General features: G+C 39.0%; 1 protein-coding gene across 9 annotated transcripts in view; it reads left to right on the plus strand.

Annotated features, from left to right (window-relative positions):
* Positions 1-14,948, plus strand: part of pard3.L (par-3 family cell polarity regulator L homeolog) — a 417,717-nt gene extending 402,769 nt beyond the window's left edge. For all 9 annotated transcript variants that reach the window (XM_018267171.2, XM_018267175.2, XM_018267173.2 and 6 more), the window contains 2 exons: positions 9,988-10,115; positions 13,659-14,948. In XM_018267171.2, coding sequence (XP_018122660.1) covers positions 9,988-10,115; positions 13,659-14,052 — 522 coding nt within the window. In that variant the 3' untranslated portion in view covers positions 14,053-14,948. The remainder of the gene's footprint in view (positions 1-9,987; positions 10,116-13,658) is intronic.
* The last annotated feature ends 5,060 nt before the right edge of the window (positions 14,949-20,008 follow it).

Here is a 20,008-nt window from a genome sequence, read left to right on the forward strand (position 1 = left end):
CTGTCCAATCGACCTTTCACCCTGTGTCCTTTCTATTATCACAGCCTGGTGTCCATTAAGGATAATTGAATTTCATATCTGTCGTATCCATCTGTCTGTCGCTTTAAGAGCTCTCCTATGTCTTTACCATAATGCCTGTATATTTGTGTTTAGTCTGCAGCATTAAAAAGAAGTAAATAAGCTATACAAGAGCTAAGATAATGGGATAAACATATAACTTACATTTTTTGTTGGGTTTGATATAATGGACGTGGGAACATATGTATCTATTTAATAATTTAAGTCGGGGGTCAGGCACAGTCAGCAATTAAAGTGTCGCTGGTGGAATAAATAATACTTAAAGTATCAGTGTAAGTACTCGGATATGCCTGTTTTTCTAATTATTTTTTCTTGTTGCTTCGTGCTAGTTGGGATGATTGACAGGTTAACCCTTTCACTGAAATGTTGTATAAGGTGCTGTTCCTTAACTACAACTCCCAGGAATCCTTGCAACATAGTTTTGCAACTGCTGAACTGGAACTGTATAAATCTCAGAAGTTGCCTTTTCATTTTATAGATCATAATTATTGCCAAATGTGGTCCTACCCGCAGGCTGTGGTCTGTACAGTATTAGTTCAGTTGGTCCGATCTATTTGGCCATTGAAAAAGGTCTTCCTAACACATCAATGATTTCCAATCAGGTGACAATGACTTGTTTCATTTTAGCCTAATGGAACCAGTTACGAGGGTCTTGCCCCTTCCCTTAATCAGGCTCACATTGGCATTTGCATTGACAAGCACTTTCCATAATACAGACATAAACTGTGAGTGTGTTGTAGGAAAACATAACAGCTAATTTGGCGCAGGCCGTTCCCCCCTCCACTGAGTGGAATTTTGCTATTTAAGTAAATAATGGCAGTACATTCATTTATTAGCCCTTGACGGCATAATGTTTTGAGAGACTGGCCTTTGACCCTGTGAGGGTGATGGGTTTGGTTGGACATGCTAACCACTGAATGACATTGTATATAGATGTACTCCTGTTCCAGGCTGGGTACTGCTCCTATGGCAAAAGTAGGTGCTTGTTTTTGAATTCCAGGCTTGGAGGCAAGTTTTAGTTGCATAAAAAACAGATCTACTGCCAAACAGAGTCTCCTGTAGGCTGCCAGTCCACATAGGGGCTACCAAATAGCCAATCACAGCCCTTATTTGGCACCCAGGAACTTTTTTCATGCTTGTGTTGCAACCCAACTCTTTTTACATTTGAATGTGTCTCCCAAATTAAAACGGAGTCTGTAGGAAATGGAATTCCCCTCTAATTCAGAACTTTCTAGATAAAGGGGGTTTTCCAAATAATGGATCCCATATCTGTATGAAGAGTACTGTATGTTTACAAACTACCCTTAGCCTCACTCGCTGCTGTATTAATTGAGCATGTGCCGTACCTGTGCAATAAACAGCATTGCACCATTGGCCTCGTTTCAGGTCTCCGTAGACTTGAATGGAGCCATTTGTTTCATTTTGACCACTAAATGGTGAATACTGAAGTCTACATGGCAGCACCAATTCAAAAGATGTTTGTCCACACAATGTTATATGTCCAGTTCTGTCTTGTCTTGAAAAAATGTGGGGAAATAAGTCAACAACATTCAGCCACTATTGAAACTCAGCTCCCAGTACCATGGGTTGATTTGCAAACACAGATATACTGAAACTACTGTACCAGCCCAAAGGTTCAGCATTTCTATTACAGTAAAGACCCTGGGTTCATGTACTAACACAGATGAAGGTCCACAGTTTGAACACTCCTATATACTGTATATAAATATATATCTGCTGTTCCCACCTCTGTTAAATTGCCCTGTATATGCCAGACTAGAATTATTAGGGTATATTTCTCTCTTGTTAAAGGAGAGCTATTTCCTAAAATGAATACAGCTAAAAATGCTGCATTTTACATATTGAAATTACTATACCAGCCCAGAGGTTCAGCATCTCTATTACGGTAAAGATCCATGGCCTATAAACTAGTCGAAGGTTGATCGCCATCTTGGATCCTGTCAGTCCGTATTTTAAGAGACACTGCAAACGCTCCGTTAGCTCCGTGCTGCTGTTCAGAAACTATGCGTAGGGGTTGTCTGAAATCCTCAAGCAAACAATGAGGTTCATAAGCAGAAATAGATATTCAAATCTATAATATACAGTATGCAGGGCGGGATTTACTTAGCGGGCACCCCTAGGCCTGCTTTCGTTCGTTGCCCTGTCCGATCCCTTTTATTTGCTAAAATTTTCATCATCGGGACAGGAGCAATGGGGATTGGCGCATGGGAGATTTAAAAAACTATTGTATTTCCTGCGCATCCCCAGTTTTTCTGAACCAATGTGGGTGTGGTTGGGCAGATGCCCCCTAAAATCCTGCTGCCCCAGGCCTGGGCCTTGGTGGCCTCTCCACAAATCCAGGCCTGACAGTATGTTGTGAGCCAGTCCCTAAGCCCAAAACCTGTGCTGTGAATCGGCAGAAAACAAGATGAGGGACTCCTGAGAGCATATTTGGATTCAAAGATCTTTACTTCTAAAGGGTTGTAGTTACATTTGGGCTGGTACAGAGCCCCAAAACGCAATGTTTAGGATTTCTATCCTACTTCTTTGTTCAGCTTTAGTTTCCCTTTAGACTTGTACACTGTTATATACTTTGCCTTGTTTTCCTGCCGTTGGCTTGCAACACAATGGGCCACCAATATAATTTACTATGTGTCATGCCGCACCTAAAGGACTCAAGAAAGAAATATGTTCCTCATTTGCCAAGTAATATTGGGGCTTATCCTTGTAGAAGAAATCTAGGATAGGAGCTATTATAGCAGTTAATATATTGCTAACTGTATCTCCAAGTGAAGAGTTATAAATCAGTCCCTTCATCATTCATTCGATACTTTCACAGAAGCTCATTCACCAGCTTATCTCTATGGAAAGGTTTATTTATGGGTAGTCTAAGTTTATCCCGTCTTTTTCTCTTGAAAAATGGGATATGGGTCTTGGGAAAGTTTCCTGAGAAAAACCTGAACTCCAGCTACTGAGGGTCATGGGCCAGCCAGTAATATGGCCTGAGCTGTACTCCTGCCGGGAGCAGGCAAGATAATGCAGAGCCCTGTGTTTATCATATGGCTGCCTATATTCTGGAGAATGCATTGGCAGATAAGTGAAGTATAGAGAAATCCAGCATCAGCACATTCCCTGTATAACTGCATGTAACTTATAATTAATTAATATGTGCATTATGTCATATAAGGCCGGTATTCTTTTCCAGAAAAGGTGGCAACTGTATTACTTGCCCACATACTCATCTTCATCACTGGTTGTGCTAAACTTTATTTGGGAACCTGAACAGTCTGTGTTTGAAATAAAATTAAGTATACACTTGTGTATGCAGGTTGACTTGGGTTTGGATTGAAATGTGGGTGACCATGGGTGCAGGTCAGACTGAGGAAGCACACTCCTTCTCTGCTTCTGAAGATTCCCTCTCTTGGAACCAGAGTTGCTTGCAGAAGTAATGTACAGAGCAGGGGGACTTGGGTGCAGGTCCTACAGTGGTACAGCTTAGGGTTAGTCGGTTAGTGTTGAGTTTTCCTGACCCACACCATCCTAGTATATAAAGAGTTTTTCAGCTACAGTACAACTGTCCATTAATGTAATGATATCAAACACTGTTCAGTGTTTTTTATACTGATGTTTTTTTACCATTCATATTGGCTATTTTCTTGGTAAAACACGTTAAAACTGTTGTCTCCTGATGTGCCATGTTGGACAGAGCTTGGTTCCTCAGCAGGTGAGGAAGTGAAGATGAGATTGCTTTCACTTATTACTATCCATCATGATGTTGGCCAAAAGAAAGGGAAGGGTAGAAAGGTTGATTGGTCAGATAAAGACCAGTTTTGGCCAGTGTATCGGAACTTATCAATCCCCTGCCCTGCGGAGCTTAAAAGTTGCCTGAAATGGTGGGAAATTATATGACTTGGTGGCACAAGGAGGTGAACAAAAGGAATCCAAAGCAAAGCAACAGGACTAATATCTTGTTCTTATAGTTGTTAAGAAGTGGTATTGGCCCTACACAATGAATTTATTACTTATGCCATTAATAAAAATGTTTACTTTCTAAAGCTAAACACACACATCAACCAATATAATGTGATCGACAAACAGATATTGTATATCCTTCATACTATACATAGTTCTTTCTATTGATGCATCAGGCAACAAGTGAGCGACTGATTTTCTGCCAGGTGATTTAGAAAGTTCATATTTGGATTTTTTAAGCGTTAGGGTCTTTGTCTTCACTGGGAGAATTGCCTTAGATCTGAGGCAGAAGTGTAAAGCACTGCGTATCTTGACAGCGCTATATAAATAAATGATGATGATGATGATGAAGTGTATCCGTGGGGATATTCAAAGATCACCAAAATACCCCAGCCCCTATACTTGTTGAGCTGATGTCCGCTCTCCTTTGGGATGTTTGAGAACTAAAGCAATATAATTGACATGCTTAAAATCCAGACTTCAAATAAAACTTTTGTTGATCTGATGGCCGCCTGCTGAAAGGGAAGCTGAAAGTGACCTAGTAGCTTTCCCGTAGTTAACCCCTGTACTGCCAGATGCTGAGAAAAGGACTACAAAAATCAAAAAAGTAGATTTAATTGGTGCAGAATTTCCTGGATCTGACTATTTTGCTTTGAATTATTGGGTTAGACACAACACCCGTTTCTATTTGTAGCTGTTGTAGACCTGGCAATTACTTGATAGTTACACTTATTAACTGCTTAAATCACATATATCTGTCTGTTTACATCTATCTATTGGTTAAAAGGCAAATATGCTCTTTATAGTAATTGAATATTGAATAGATTCATTTATTCCAAACTGCTTAAAGTTGGTTACAGCATTTCAGGCCATTTTTATCATCTGTAAACACACATACTCTCTATTCCCTTTCTCATAGATTGAATATTCCTTAAAATCGAGGATGTTTAGACAGTTGGGAGGGCAGTGGGGGGCAGGGGACATCCACGCTTTAAAATTAAAAGTAAAACAAAAATGTTACACATTTACTGTATATGTGATGTCCAAGAACAATTGCATTTGAATGTCCTCATACTGTCTTCTTTACCAGTAATGGCAGTCTTCAGTATTTCAGGCCAACACAACCATCTCTGAAAGGTGGATTTAAACCATCCCATAGCCATTCACATAACTTGTGAATTCCCAGACCTGATGGTAGCAAAAGGCAATCTTAATATGTCAATATTTCAAAAATAAACACAATGAATGCATTAGAGCAGTGGTCTCCACACTTTGGAACTGGAGCTGCCAAGCAGGAGGCTCAGCCTGAAGGCCAGTTATCGTTAGATTTGGGGATAATGATAATTTGTTCTCCTACATATTCCTAATACCCTAGTTAGAAAAATGATTAGTATGAGATGAGGCTGAACAGCACTAACAATGGCCAATGTTCGGGTGCCTTCAAAGGTGCCTGATCAAAATTTACCAGGCAGCCCGATTGACAAGCCGACTGATATCCAAGTCTTCTGCCGATATTGGTCAGCTCATTTCCCGCCATACACGCCCCAAACATCATATAAAAATTTGTTTAATACGATATTATTGGTGCGTCTATGGTCACTTTTAGAGAAAGCAACAAAATGTCAGCCTTTGTGTGGAAGGCATCTTTGGTCTGATGTTTAACTGCACTTACTGTATAATAATATTTATATTATGTTATTTACCCTTCTCTAGGCACGTGCCTAGGACACAAAGTTGGATTGGCACCAGGCACATACCTCTTCTGCCACTTCCACTATCTCAGACCTGTGCGTCCTCCACCACTTGCAGCTCCTCTTGTCTCTTTGCGTGTGCCTGCGCTCTTCCGCGTCCACACACGCTTGTGTTCGGGCTCTAGAGTCCCTCACAGCTGTCAACTACTCAAGAATTCTTGGCGTGCTCGTGCGCGGTTCCGCATGCTTGACATGGGGAGCGACGTAGCCGGCCGGGTTGCATTGGGCGCTTGCCTGGCTTAGCTCGGCAATGAATTGAACTATTTATCATCCATATTCAAACTACTTTCTAGTTCTTAAAATTAGCCACCTTTCAACTTTTAGGCATTTTTAAACACCAGTATCGAGAGTTGTAAAAGAAAAAAATACTAATACGAAGTACTGAAAGTACATTTAAAGGTGTTTTCACCCCCATCACATTTTTGCAATCATTGGAGGCAGGAGACAGTTGATCAGACATTTATTTCTGCTGTGCCTCTAATGCATTCTATGCGAGTCATAATGCCCTTCAGAGAATTGCTTTTCAATTTGTGCTCGTACACTACACAGGGGGTACACAAAAGTCTCTTACATTCTGTCTAAATTAATCCATCTGCTACCAATTGCTTTCTTTTAATACAAAAATTGCTGCATGTTCCCCTTAGCAACCTTAAAAATATAAGATGAAAACATATTCAAGGGCATCTCTTGAAGCTATTGAATTACAGGGTTGTAATTTTGATTCACAATGGCTAGAATTCAATTTCATGTACTGAACATGTCATATAATTGTAGATTTCCAATTAGTACTAGACCTCCATTTTTTAAAAATCCTCCACCGATATTGCGGTACATAATTGTACAGTTGTTAAGATTCGAATAACATCTATTTATCAGCAGCGATGCTTTCTATATTTAAGTCTCTAAGCAAGAAGTGTTTTCATTCAGCTGAAAATTTGCTTTTTTTTTTCAAATTATGTTTCTCATTGTGAAGCATGGTCACGGGGCATTGACATCTCTTCTCTTACGTTGAACGTAGGCTTGATAAATCATGTATTACTAATAAACAAAATCTATGGATTATCTGTCAAAATATATAAGGAATAAAGTACCCCCTGCTGTCTACTATAAAGGGGTTAGATGTCATTAAGGAGTTGTATGATCATATAGAGGCATTAGGTGCTTTTATACAGCTCATGAAGCTCCAAGAGACATAGGGGGTACATTGTCCCTTTAATTAAGGGTGCTTAGTGATACTAGTTATGTCACATGACTTATTAAATATGAGAAGAAATACTCTTATTTCCTTCTGTAATATACAGGAATATTAGACGTACCTTGGGAGTTGCAAAGTCAGCAACCTTCATATGATTAAAGGAGAACTAAACCCTAAAAATAAATATGGTTAAAATGCCATATTTTACACATTGAACTTATTGCACCAGCCTAAAGTTTCAGCTTGTCAATAGCAGCAATGATCCAGGACTTCAAACTTGTCACAGGGGGTCACCATCTTGGAAAGTGTCTGTGACACTCACATGCTCAGTGGGCTCTGATTGGCTGTTGAGAAGCTAAGCTTAGGGGTTGTCACTAATTTTCCAGCAGAAAATGAGGTTGGTCTGTAATATAAGCAGATGCTACAGGGCTGATTATTAAATTCTGGTGCTAATTGCACTGGTTTCTGTGCTGCCATGTAGTAATTATCTGTATTAATTACTAATCAGCCTTATATTGTGACATTTCTATTCTATGTGTACTGTATATTGTGAGTGGGTCCCTAAGCTCAGTAAGTGACAGCAGCACAGAGCATGTGCAGTGAATCAGCAGAAAAGATGATGGGGAGCTACTTGGGCATCTTTGGAGACACAGATCTTTACTGCTAAAGGGCTGTGGTTGCCTTGGGCTGGTACAGGAGCACAAAACAATGTACAACATTTCTAGCTACTTCTTTAGTTAAGCTATAGTTCTCCTTTAAGGAACTGCTTGGTGCATATTTCTATTAACCTCTCTGTTATTACATTGTCTAATGAATTTTGGAAATGTTTTTTTCATTGTTGGAAATTTTTGTTATTTATATAGAATAAATTAGCCTAGTGCCTTCCGGTTGTTGTTCCTGTACTATCAGACATCCTCAGATGGGTTCCCGACAGTTGATCTTCACCAATTGTTGACTACCTCTTAACATTAAACATTACCCACTTGCCTCCACCTTTTATTGGCCAACTGAGTCCATTGCTTGTTGCTTGTGACTGCCAATGAAGATGAGGTCTACTGAGGGTCCCCAAATGCCCTTGTTTTACGTAAATTTTTCCTATCTCTGTCAGTTACTAGACCCCCCACTCCTTTTTCAGGCTCTGTGTTAGGGTAGAAATACTCACAACGGCAGCATTAGTTAAGTGAAAGAACACATTGATAGTGCGCATGGAGACACTGTGTGGCATGGTTCAACTTGGGATAAACACTTGCAGACCAGAGCTTTGGAGTTTCCAAAGTGTTACTCACCATACTTTTTCCTCTATTGATTTGACGGCTCAATTTTTTACAATTATACCCTCGACAGTGTTTGCACAGCTGGAAGCATGTTATTTTCCTTTCTCCTTTTTTTATTTTACTTTATTTTACTGATTTATTTTGAAAGGGCATCGGATGGCCTTTCAAATGCCATGATATTTCAGAATTTTGGGCAACTAACAATCTGACCATTTTAATTCCAACAAAAATATTGTACATTATATTGTGTCAGATCTGCAAATATATCTTCTTAACTGTGGTACGTCATTTGATCCACAATTCTGGAACTACTGGATGCACCAGAATTTAATCAGCTTAGGGAATACTTTTTTTGTGCATACACATAACCCTACAGGGGATGCAGAGATGTATTTTGTCTAGATTGGCTAGATTCATGTTTGACCAGGTTGACAAAAGAACCATGTTGGCCTTGCAGAAAAACAGTATTGGCCATACAGAAGAACCTTGTTGGCCACGCAGAAGAACCTTGTTGGCCACGCAGAAGAACCTTGTTGGCCACGCAGAAGAACCTTGTTGGCCACGCAGAAGAACCTTGTTGGCCATTGCAGTAACAGCTACATGTGGTTGGCCAAACAAGACATATTTTGCAGGATTCCTGATCAGACAATCCAGTGTCTGATCATTTTGGATTGCTTTATTTCAGTTGATGGAAATGGCCATACTGGTTTATAATGTTGGCCTAATCAACATAGAGAACTCCTTCTAAGCAAATATCCTTATACATATACTGTACATATTTAAGGTGAGGTGTTATCCATTCCAATGTCCTTGTCCTTGCTTTTCCAAGTCCTTGCTGCATTAATTGTAACAGAATTCTAAACAGGATAAAACCATCCCACACTGGCAGCAGGAACACACTCCTCATGGTACCTATTTGGCTTTGGAAAGAAGATAATAACGTTGATAACTTATGGTCATATGGTGATAATATCAGAAGAGGTTTCTCATTACTGACAGAGGTCACATTCAACAACCCAGCTGGGGAGACTTTCCATTTTATCCGAATGTAGGGCAAATGCTGGACCCCCATATTATTGCCCCCTAGACAGCTTCCTCTACCCGAAAAGTTTCCTTCATGAAAGCAGTTTATATAAAGCAAGGTTCTATAGAACAAAGTGTAGGGGCATAACTTAAATATCCTGAATGTTTATTTGTGATACATTCTCCCTGGATTTCTAAGAGGCATCACCCTTCGTATTAATGAATGGTTTGCACAGTTCATTCTAGGAAGAATGCCACAACAGGGGCCAGCAGTATGCCAGCCTCCAAATAAGCAGAAAGGAAACTTTTACAACACATAAAGAAGTTCCCACATACTTTGCTTTATATATTAAAGGGCATGAATAGAATATAAATCTTGCATTTGAATAGGGGGCCGTATGCTTTTTAAGTGAACAGACTGAACCACATAACTCTGTCCCTAAAGTGAAATTAAATGTCGTTGATCAAACGCATCTTTATGAGCCAATCTAAATAATGGAGTGAAAGCCTTGTCTTGCCAAAGTCGCCATGTTGTGGTAATCAAACTGCTTGACAACCCTCATCAAACACACTGTAAGAGTGTCCTGAACATTTACTACATGAACTACTGCCTAATAAACTTGTGTCTCCAGTTGGATGTATTTTTTTGTTATTTAGGGCCTTTTTTTGACTTTTATTGTGTTCTTTTCTTTAGCCAAACACAACAACGTATAATCAGAGTGGAAGGCATTCGGTTTCTGTCGAAGTTCAGATGCAACGGCAGCGACAAGAGGAACGAGAGAGCTTTCAGCAAGCACAACGCCAGTACAGTTCACTTCCTAGGTAATATTCACGACTTGTGCTTTTTGCAACAATAAAAAGCCCCAAAACCTATGGTGGTTGTTATTTCTTGAGCTAAAAGGGGAAATTGAAGCTATTCCATGTTTGGTTCTTGCAAGGTAGACAATTAGATTACCACAACCTCATTCCTTTATTATGCAGGAGAATTATCTTTGCACCTCGCAAGGACCAAATGTGGAGTCGCTTCAGTTAACCAGATTAGCACAATAAATGTTTTTTTTTTCTGATGTACAACAATAGGCAAACAGTAGTAACATTCTATGCTAATTCCATATAAAGTAACCTATGATTTGTGTGGGTTTCCAGACCAGGCACATACTAGTCTTGCCATAACCCCGCAACCTTTTTTGGATCTAAAATCATAGCTTTAATTAAATGTTGCAATTAATGTAGCTGTTCTGGCGTCGCCGTGATCTGTACACTTTCTCTTCCGTTTTCAGACTTCACAATGCCTGCCTGATAAATTGATATGATTTAATTGAAACATTATCACATCTGTCTAAAAAGGAAAATCCTAGGGGAAAAAAAACGGTCTGAAATGTTCCATTTAAAGCCAAGTTGCAATTAAGAATCTAATAATTGCGCATTTTGCGAAAGACAGGCAGCCTTTATTCCATTTTTAATGCCGGCATGAAAACATGTTGATTTAATTGGATGAGACATTTTGTTGATCAGATTGCAGTTAGTCATATATTGATAAAAGAGAACAACCCCTGTGTTTAATTAAAGAAACAGTCATGTGATGGGAGTACAAATACATTATAAAGGGATATCAATGGAAATGCAATCAGAGCTGAGGCTGCTATTCCTTTCCTGCTGCCTTGGTGATCTTCACCACGCTTCCTTTATTATTTTTCTCATTTCCTAAATTAAAAGGATTTGCCAGAGATTTTAATCCCCAAAAATTTAATCTTAAAGTAGAAATGGAATTTTAGCCGCTAGCATGTTTTATAGGTGTTCTTCATGAAAATATAGCCGGTGTCGGACTGGGACACCAGGGGCCCACCCAAGAACCTTAGACCAGGTGCCCACTCTCTGTACTATTATTTTTCCTCTCCTCACTCAACCTCTATTCCTTTAATCTCTATTCTTTACATACTATAAACTATTATACCATCTATTTAGCTTTATAGAAATAGGCCAAATGTTTAACAGCATAAGGGCCCACCGGGAGTTTTCCTGGTATCCTGGTGGGCCAGTCCGACCCCTTAAATGGGAACTGCTCCCTAATTAAGAATCAGTAGAGACATTCTGTACCTTGTGCTTTTATCTTACTCTACCAGTGAGGATCTGTATCTCCAAAAAACAACCCCAGCATTTTGCCTCCCGTGGCCATACACGGGCTGATAAAAGCTGATGTCTCAGTATCTCAAAACTTAGCAACTTAAATGGTCCCATCAATGGAGCTTTCCAACCCACCAGACCGAAAGTACGTGAGTACGCCAGAAAATCCCATTAGATGAGGACCACACCCACAGACCCCAAATGATGATGCAATAGTTGGCTCCAGGGTCATTCACAGGATCAGACCAACCTGGCCCTGTAAGTAGGTGGCCAAATCGATTCCAGATCTGCTAGTTTGGAGACCTCGCCAAATATTTGGCTTGGGCAGTGTATGGTTATCTTATGATTAGGAACTGATTTTCAGTATACTAAGTTTGTAGGTTATATCTGCCTGTTGAAAACTCAATGGTCAGTATATAAAGTTGACCATACACTTACCAATAATGTAGTACATAATTCATACAATTATTGGTATATGGTTAAAGTATATGTTGAAGATTTCAGCTGCTGATGCACCATATTTGTCTGAAGAGGAGTGCATCTGAATGACTGGAACAATGGGAAAGTGGTCATACCCTGGAGCCCCTTGTATTCTCTTGGCCTAAGCATAGACTACTTGAGCTATTAGTAATCATGTTTAATAACGGCTGAGATGCCACTTAGTGCAAACCATCCATAAAGATAAAAGATAAACCCTTGATAAACCGCCCCATGCAGCAGGTCTAATAGTAAGGCAACAACCAATATGTATTGCTGAAGATCACTTACACAGTAATGACACTATCATGACATGGCACCACCTCAACTGGTTCACTTAGGTTTAACACTAAGTTTAACAATTAGTTCCAGCATGGAAATACGTTTTTTGAAGTCCTTAATCCACTAATTCTATTTCTGTTTTAATTTTAACCCAGTGATCATTCAATTTTGGGATTAATAATGCAAAGGGATGCTAGAGCTCATAGAACAGATCCGTTTTTGACTGCTCAAAGCACTTGAAAATATTCTGACAAATTGATCAGCTCTGATAAAGTCATCACTGTCCCTGACAGGAAACAGGAAAGTCTTAATAATTATGACAAAAATCTCATTTTAATAAATCGGTCCATATGACCTTAATATCAGAAGAGCAATAATATAGGACAACCTTGGCTGTAGTCAGAGGATGAGTTTCCATTTCATTGTCTCGTCAAAGCTGATATTATGTACGGCAGTTATGTATTTAATGTATTTCTGCTACATGATGATAATTCATTGTTCCTTCACCATTTATTTTGTTCGGCTGAACATTATGGTATTTGACACCTCATGGTATTAGTGTTTCATTGCTCCTTTCTTGGAATTATCCTAACTGATGATAATCCCATTAGAAGACACAATTCATGTGAATGATCCCTTTTATTTAATCTTTTATTAAGCCATTTGGTTCCTAGAGCAGATCTTTTTGACAGCAAAGGAATTCCAATAGTTTAACATCAGTCTGAAAATCTTTGAAAAATGAGTGTTGCCTTCATGCAAACAGTTTAGGAGTCACACCCTCATAATACAGAACAATTAAGCTGAGATGAAAGCCCCATTGAACCCCATCTGCTTATGTACAGCAGCCCAGTGATTCCATGAAACTTGTAGCAATTCTAGCAAAGCACTTGTTCCAGAGCCTGACCTTCCTAGAAATAAAAGGTTCTTGGTGCCCGCTGTTTTTATTATATCTCAAAGCTATATCGTAAATGAACTTCATTGACCCTAGTTCTGTTGCTCCCCTGTGCCTTATACTAAACATAAAGCTAATGTAGCTCTGATACAGACAACAGGGATACAAGCAACAAAGGAGTGGAGATGCCATTCCTATTTGCAAGGCTGCTAGGAAAAGTCTTGTTGTGTTTGTCACTAAAGTAGTATTGCAGCCAGGTCAAGAGTAGAAGGTAGAAGTCAATAGTCTTCCTGATTAGTTGGGTAATGTACTATAATAACTCTTTAGGCATTGATTTTATTCCATATATTTGCTGGATGATGGAAGTTTAAGTCCACAAAAAGCTTTAAAACAAATAATGCTGTTGTGTTTAATCTGAAAAGAGATCTTCTGATCAAGGACTACTTCTGAGGCCGACGACACAGAGCTAAAGTCCTCTTTGCCTTTGGGGGTTTTTTCACACATAGATATGATAAATGGTGCCACTTCAAGTCTTAGCTACAATGTTGGTTAAAGTGATATTAATCTTCACCTTCTATCTTAATATCCAGGCAAAGCAGAAAGAATCCTAGTTCTATCTCCCAAGATTCATGGGAACAGGCGTATCCTCCTGGAGAAGGATTCCAGAGTGCAAAGGAGAACCCTAGATATTCAAGTTACCAAGGCTCAAGAAATGGCTACATGGGGGGACATGGTTTTAATGCCAGGGTAATGATGGAAACTCAAGAACTTCTCCGTCAAGAGCAGAGACGGAAAGAACAACAGCTCAAAAAAAAGGTTTCCTCTGACATATCGAATAATTTTGACTCTTTCAAAAAGATGTCTGACCCCAAATATGTCCAATCCAAAGGGCCGTTCAGACAGGATGTCCCACCGTCTCCTTCTCAGGTACCGAGGATGAACAGATTACCACCACAGGATCAAGGAAGGCCATTTTATTCCTGAAAAACACTTACAAACTAATGCAATAACAAAATGTAACAAAAATAAAATATTTTCATGGAAGATTTTGCATTCATTTTAGACTGAACTGTGCAATGGTGCATATATAGAATCAGTGCCTTTAGCAATATAGGCGAGGCAACGTTGGAATTCTCTGCCTTTGTCCTTTTGGGCCGAAATGTTTTTTTTTATGGAAGGATTTTTCACAATAAGACAATCACGGACGGAAAGAAATTCACCCCAACAACGACGCCATAAAGCCAGTCTCATCCGATATCCAGCAACTGTATCCCTTCCCAAAATTCTCCTCTTCTGCCTTTTACTGCCTGGTCTCATGGAATAGCAATGGACTCTACGCATCTTCTTTCTTTTATACTTATATTGAATGGTTGGCTTGAGTATTAGTCCTCTTTTATTTAGTAGCCCATAATTGGAGATATAATCACTGCAAATAATCTTTTTTTTCTCTAAGCATTTATATATAAGATTTTGGTTATTTCTCTTTTGCTTTTTTTTTAATTTCTTTACGTTACCGAAAAAAAAAAAATAAGACAATGTCAGTGTTTTATGGTTGCCTTTCATCTCAGAAAAATATGTTAAAAAAATATGATGAATTATAATTATGTTACGGCGACGAGTGGGAAGGATGTCTGTTTTTTCCTTTTTTTTTCTCCTATAGTGTAATTTTTTTTTTAAAAAAAAAACAAACAAAAAAAAACATTTCCACTAATATTTTCCAGACTTATTTTTTTTTTTCATGGGGTATTGGTTGAATTGAACAAGAACAAAGGACAAAAAATGGACTTTGCATCATTGTACAAAGAGCTGCATTGTAGAATTTCTGAAAATTGTTTTTTACTGTGCGTCATGCCTTGCGCTTCGGGAATATCTCAACTTTTATATTTGAACACAGTTTGTGCAAATGAAAGGTAAACGGAGGAAAGCTGTTACAGTGTTATGGATCATGGCAGATTTATAAAATGGATGGGGACACATGCCCTGTTTGTATGATGGGTTCGTCGATCATTTTATCCCATGACAACGTATGAGAGTATAGCTTTTTATGCTCATAACATTCCTCCCCTGTATCTTTGCATTTGTAAATAGACAATATATATATATATATATATATATATATATATATATATATATATATATATATATATATATATATATATATATATATATATATATATATATATATACATCCATAGCTCGTGGGTCTTTGTAGAAAAAAAAGCTAATAAGTTTACATTTTGGTCCTCCATGGACCAAAATATTGACTTAATAAATGGGGAGATGTATTATTAAGACCCATGAGTGTACTCTCTCTGAATATTTGATACCCATGGGAGCACCAGGGCAATGATGAAATAGTTCTTATGTAGATATATATGGATAGTACATTCTCATGCCATGGAAGATATGGTTACATTTGGCTCCATTATCTGTTGTAAGATCACGAGGCTGCAATATGGTGGCCCTACTCATTTACAAATGCAGATATATAGAGGAGGAATGTTTCTTGTATGCAGTTAGATGTACATTTAGACTTTGCAATCTATTTCAAAGTAAATGAAGCATAAACCCTACTAATAAAGTGGTGTGTCTATCGTTCAGGCTTAAAGCAGTAGATCACATTTGGCCAGAGGGAGCCTACCTCCCATAAGCACTGTATTTAAGATGAGCGACCCAAGCTGTAAGAACAAAGAACTTGTACTTAGGTGCAGTAGGATGTATGAGGTTGCCTACAATTGTGTAAAGTGTTGTCAGTTGCTGTTATACACTACTTACTATTGCACTTTAAATGCTTTACTACCAGATTTATTGCAGAGGGTCAAGTCGGCCTGTTTCCTGGTGGCACAGTCCTAGGCCCATTTATCGTGAATGAGTTCTGTTACAGTCCATTTATACCCAGAATGTTCTAGTCCTGGTCAGAGTTTCAGGTGGATCACGGGCGTACATTTTATAACAGGAAGAGTGCATTATGGGGTGGCCCACGATGTGCTAAATTTCAAACTGGGAATGTTGGAAAGCATGGCATCTTGAGGGTGCCAAGTTACAATTCAGGATTTATGAAAACACTAATATTGTTAATTTTGTTTGGTGAGCCGTCTGCTGCTTATAAAGGTGAACTAAAACAGTTTCCCATTGGATTTTATTTCATTCAACCAGTGCAGAAGACCCTGGCCCCCTCTTTAACTGATTCCCCCCATCCTCACCAAACATAACTGTACACAAGCTTTGCAGAGCAGTGAAACAGGTTTGGCAGTGGCCATTTTGAACATGGCGCCTAACTTGCCAGCCTAAACTGCACTGGTTGCTAACTAAGCTCAGGACCACAGATCAGCCTTTACTGTGCATACATCTGCCAACGGATCAGTGCAGTTTAAACTGGGAAAGCAATTGGTGTGGCCAAGTTTGGCAGCCTCCAACCCCCCACCCCCAGTGCTGGTCTTTATTCAGCTAGGGAAAACTTGCAGTTAGTTTTGGGGAGGTGGATGGGGACTTAATTGAGGTGGTGGCTGGGAGTCTTCTGCATTGATCCAATATTTTAAACACAAAGGGAATTAAAATTACCATTTACAATGATTTATGTCATGGTATTCTCCTACAATTTGCAATTGGTCTTCATTCATGTATTATTATAATGAATTACCCATGTAGCTTGCCGTTTCCATCCTATCTGGCTACAGGAACTGTGAGGCTGGATATTTTTGCCATTATTTTTACTATTACATATCTTTATATTCATTCATATGTCATTAAACCATTGTCTGGTCCTATGGCTGGTTTATGGGCCAATGACCAGCTCAAGTGTGAGGCCCATGAGTAGAAATTGGCCGATTACTGCAAACATGAGCCAGTGCAGTCTTCATGCAGACAAATTTTCCTGTCCCATCAATCATGCACCAGTCTAAACAACTTTTAAAGGAGAAGGAAAGTCTGTTTGTACTTGGGGGTACCAAATGTTAGGCGCATGCTTTTGCCCAGGGAAATTTGAAGACAGAAGAAGAACTCTCCGAGGTGCTCACTGGTAGAACCCCAGGCCGGTGCAGTTTTCTGCTGATAGGAGCACTGGCCCGGGGTTTCAGGTACGTCAATACAATCACTTGGGGTACCTAACATTTGGCACCCCCCAAGTGCAAACAGACTTTCCTACAGACTTTCCTTCTCCTTTAATGGGAAAGGTAATTATGGTTCATAAAGGAACACGTTCTCTGCCTGTTTGGATGAGAATGGCCAAATGAGTTGACCATAATGGCCTCTGGTCGGGCACCGCAAATTCTAAACTGGAGAGCTACAGGAAACAACTAAAAAAGTTCATTTTAAAAATAAATGAAAACCAATTATTAGTTGTCTTAAATACAACTATCTCGATCATTCTCCCAGTTTAAAGGCCCACACGCTTCTTTATTGTATACTTAAACATTAATCAGGTATTGAAATATGTAGAAATGTCTAATGTTCTTTACCCTGACATACTTCTATAAGTACAGCTGGACTGACATCTTCTTTTCTTTCCTTTAAACCTATGTCTTGAGCTGCACAAAACTTGTCCACTTGGTTGTTTCCCATTTGGAGTTGCCCTTTTGTTCTGGTTGGTTGTTCTTTCCACAATATTAGTGGGGTGCCGAGCCCCCTGAATGTGTACCACACTTTATTATGGAGCTTGTACACCTTTCCCCAAAGAAAAACTATCATATTATTCCCATATGTAAGCCATTGACTAATCCAAGTTACATGCAAATTGTACCCCCTTTTTAAACAGGAATCAACACTGTGATTTTTCTTCGCTAACCCCTGTTCTAAACATTAGGGTGGTATATGTAAGGTTTTGAGTTTGTATTGAGCTAAATGGAACAAACAAGTATAACAATTGCTGCAGTACAGTATCTCCTGTAGGAAAGTCCATTTTCAGTCCTTTATGTCAGTCTTTTTAAACCTGTACAGAACTCAATACATTTGAAATATACATGGTAAGCGGCAACAGCCTCCCTTTCTATTGGATGATTTATGTTCTCGGTTGTCTTTTACAGTCGCCTTTCATTAGAGGGCCAGTAGCAGCTTCATACGACTTCCGGTTTGCAGAGCAGACAGTAAAACCGTAAATCATGTTAAAACATTCAATATACAGCTATGACCATTGTGAATAAATCTGTCTTGTTCTGGAAGTAGGCCCTGTCTGTGGCCCCCCAAGAAAATATATATTCCTGTGTCCTTAGTTCTTCAAAGGAACAATGGGAGCAGGTCAAGGTATTTAGTATTATTGTCCTTGCCAGATAAACCCACTGTATAAGGAACTCCTCCCTATCTGTAAAGCTAAGACACATTAACGCTGAGTGGGAGGAGTTCATTACATTTTCTTATACTAGTGTAATGGATTCTGGGGAAATAAAGTCAAAACTATGATCAGTATGCTCTTTAATTTAAAAAGGCAGACCCTCTTTTCAATACAAAGTTTTATTTATCGGAATCTTTTTGAGCATAGTTTTATATTATTCCCTTAGGTTTTGTTTATTTCTTAAGCATGTGTCTCTGAGATCATGGTCCTTAACTATAGTTTCCTTTTAAGATGGTTGTTACAAAGCCAAACATGGTTGGACATTGCCATGGTTTTTTATGCTCTAGCATAGGGTTGTCCAACCTGAGGCCCTTGGGTCAGATGTAGCCCTCCAAGTGATTTGTATGGCTCCTGGCTGCTCAAGGGCTCCATGTAGGGAAGAGGAAGCTAGGTAGGTCCAGAAGAAAACCCTAAGGTTTCATGCTAACCCCAAACATGATGTGTAAATAAAAGCAGTTTTACAGTTACAGAGTCCAGCTTCCTCTTGTTGTACATTGAGTACTATGTGTGCGTCAGGATGGGACATGGAAGAAGGTTTGTGGGCTGCCTGGTTGTCTCTGGGATCTCACTAGATTATTTATTCATGAGCTCCATTAACCTCTTTGGATGACATCATTACTTTATTATAGCTTCTTCCCTAGACATGTAGTATAGTGAAGAATTATCCCATTGTATGAAAACAGTTGGACATCATTGACTTACTACATGAATATTAGACACCAAGGCCTTCAACTATCAAAAAACTGTCCTTGGGAGAGGACACTGTGGCGTCAATTTTGATATCAATGATCTAGGAGGTGTTCATATGGGTTTGCATGCAAGACTCTTGACTGTCATGAGTTCATTCTCTAGCTCTGATCATTAAAGTGCCTATGAATTCTACTTTCACTAAAACCTGAGTACAAAGCTAAGCATATCATGACGAGAAAAAAAAAGCTACAAAATGGTTTACCGGGACATTTTACTTTTCACATAAACGTGTTTTTATTACAAGTGAAACTGCTAAGCACATGTATCTATATGTCTTTAAAGATGTCTCTTTTTGTTATAAATGTACTACAGTGTTTAAAGATATGACTAATGTAAGCACAGTGATATGGGACGACATTAGCTTTGGTTTTTTTTTTTGGTTTTTTTACTGAAACAAAGTGTTTCCGCCTTATACATGTATATAAATCATCAGAATAAATTGCAATTCTCTGCTGGAATCTGTGTCACTTCATATGTGTTTTAAAATTATGGACAGTCTCATTCTGAGATCTTTAATTGATACTCTTATCCTTTAAAATAAAGGTTTTCCTTTAACATGAAGCAGCGGCCGCCATTAGCTCGGCTCTGCAATTGCAGCAGTATTGGGTGGGGAATGAGTCCCTGGAAGCGGTCATATTTATGTCTGCGAGATGTCTACTGTAGGACAATACAGTCCACTTTGATGATTGGCTAACGCACCTACTCAATTCATTAGCCAAGAGCAGATTTCATCCTGTTGTCCAAAATGTATAGTGATACTGATAGAGAGGTAAGTAGGGGAATGGTAGAAGCTTCAGTGAGGAAGACTGCTTACTGACATGTCTCAAGGAACGATAGCTGATGTGATGTTGTCATGGAAGATGC

This window comes from Xenopus laevis, chromosome 6L (assembly GCF_017654675.1).
Source record: "Xenopus laevis strain J_2021 chromosome 6L, Xenopus_laevis_v10.1, whole genome shotgun sequence".
NCBI classification, from domain to species: domain Eukaryota; kingdom Metazoa; phylum Chordata; class Amphibia; order Anura; family Pipidae; genus Xenopus; species Xenopus laevis.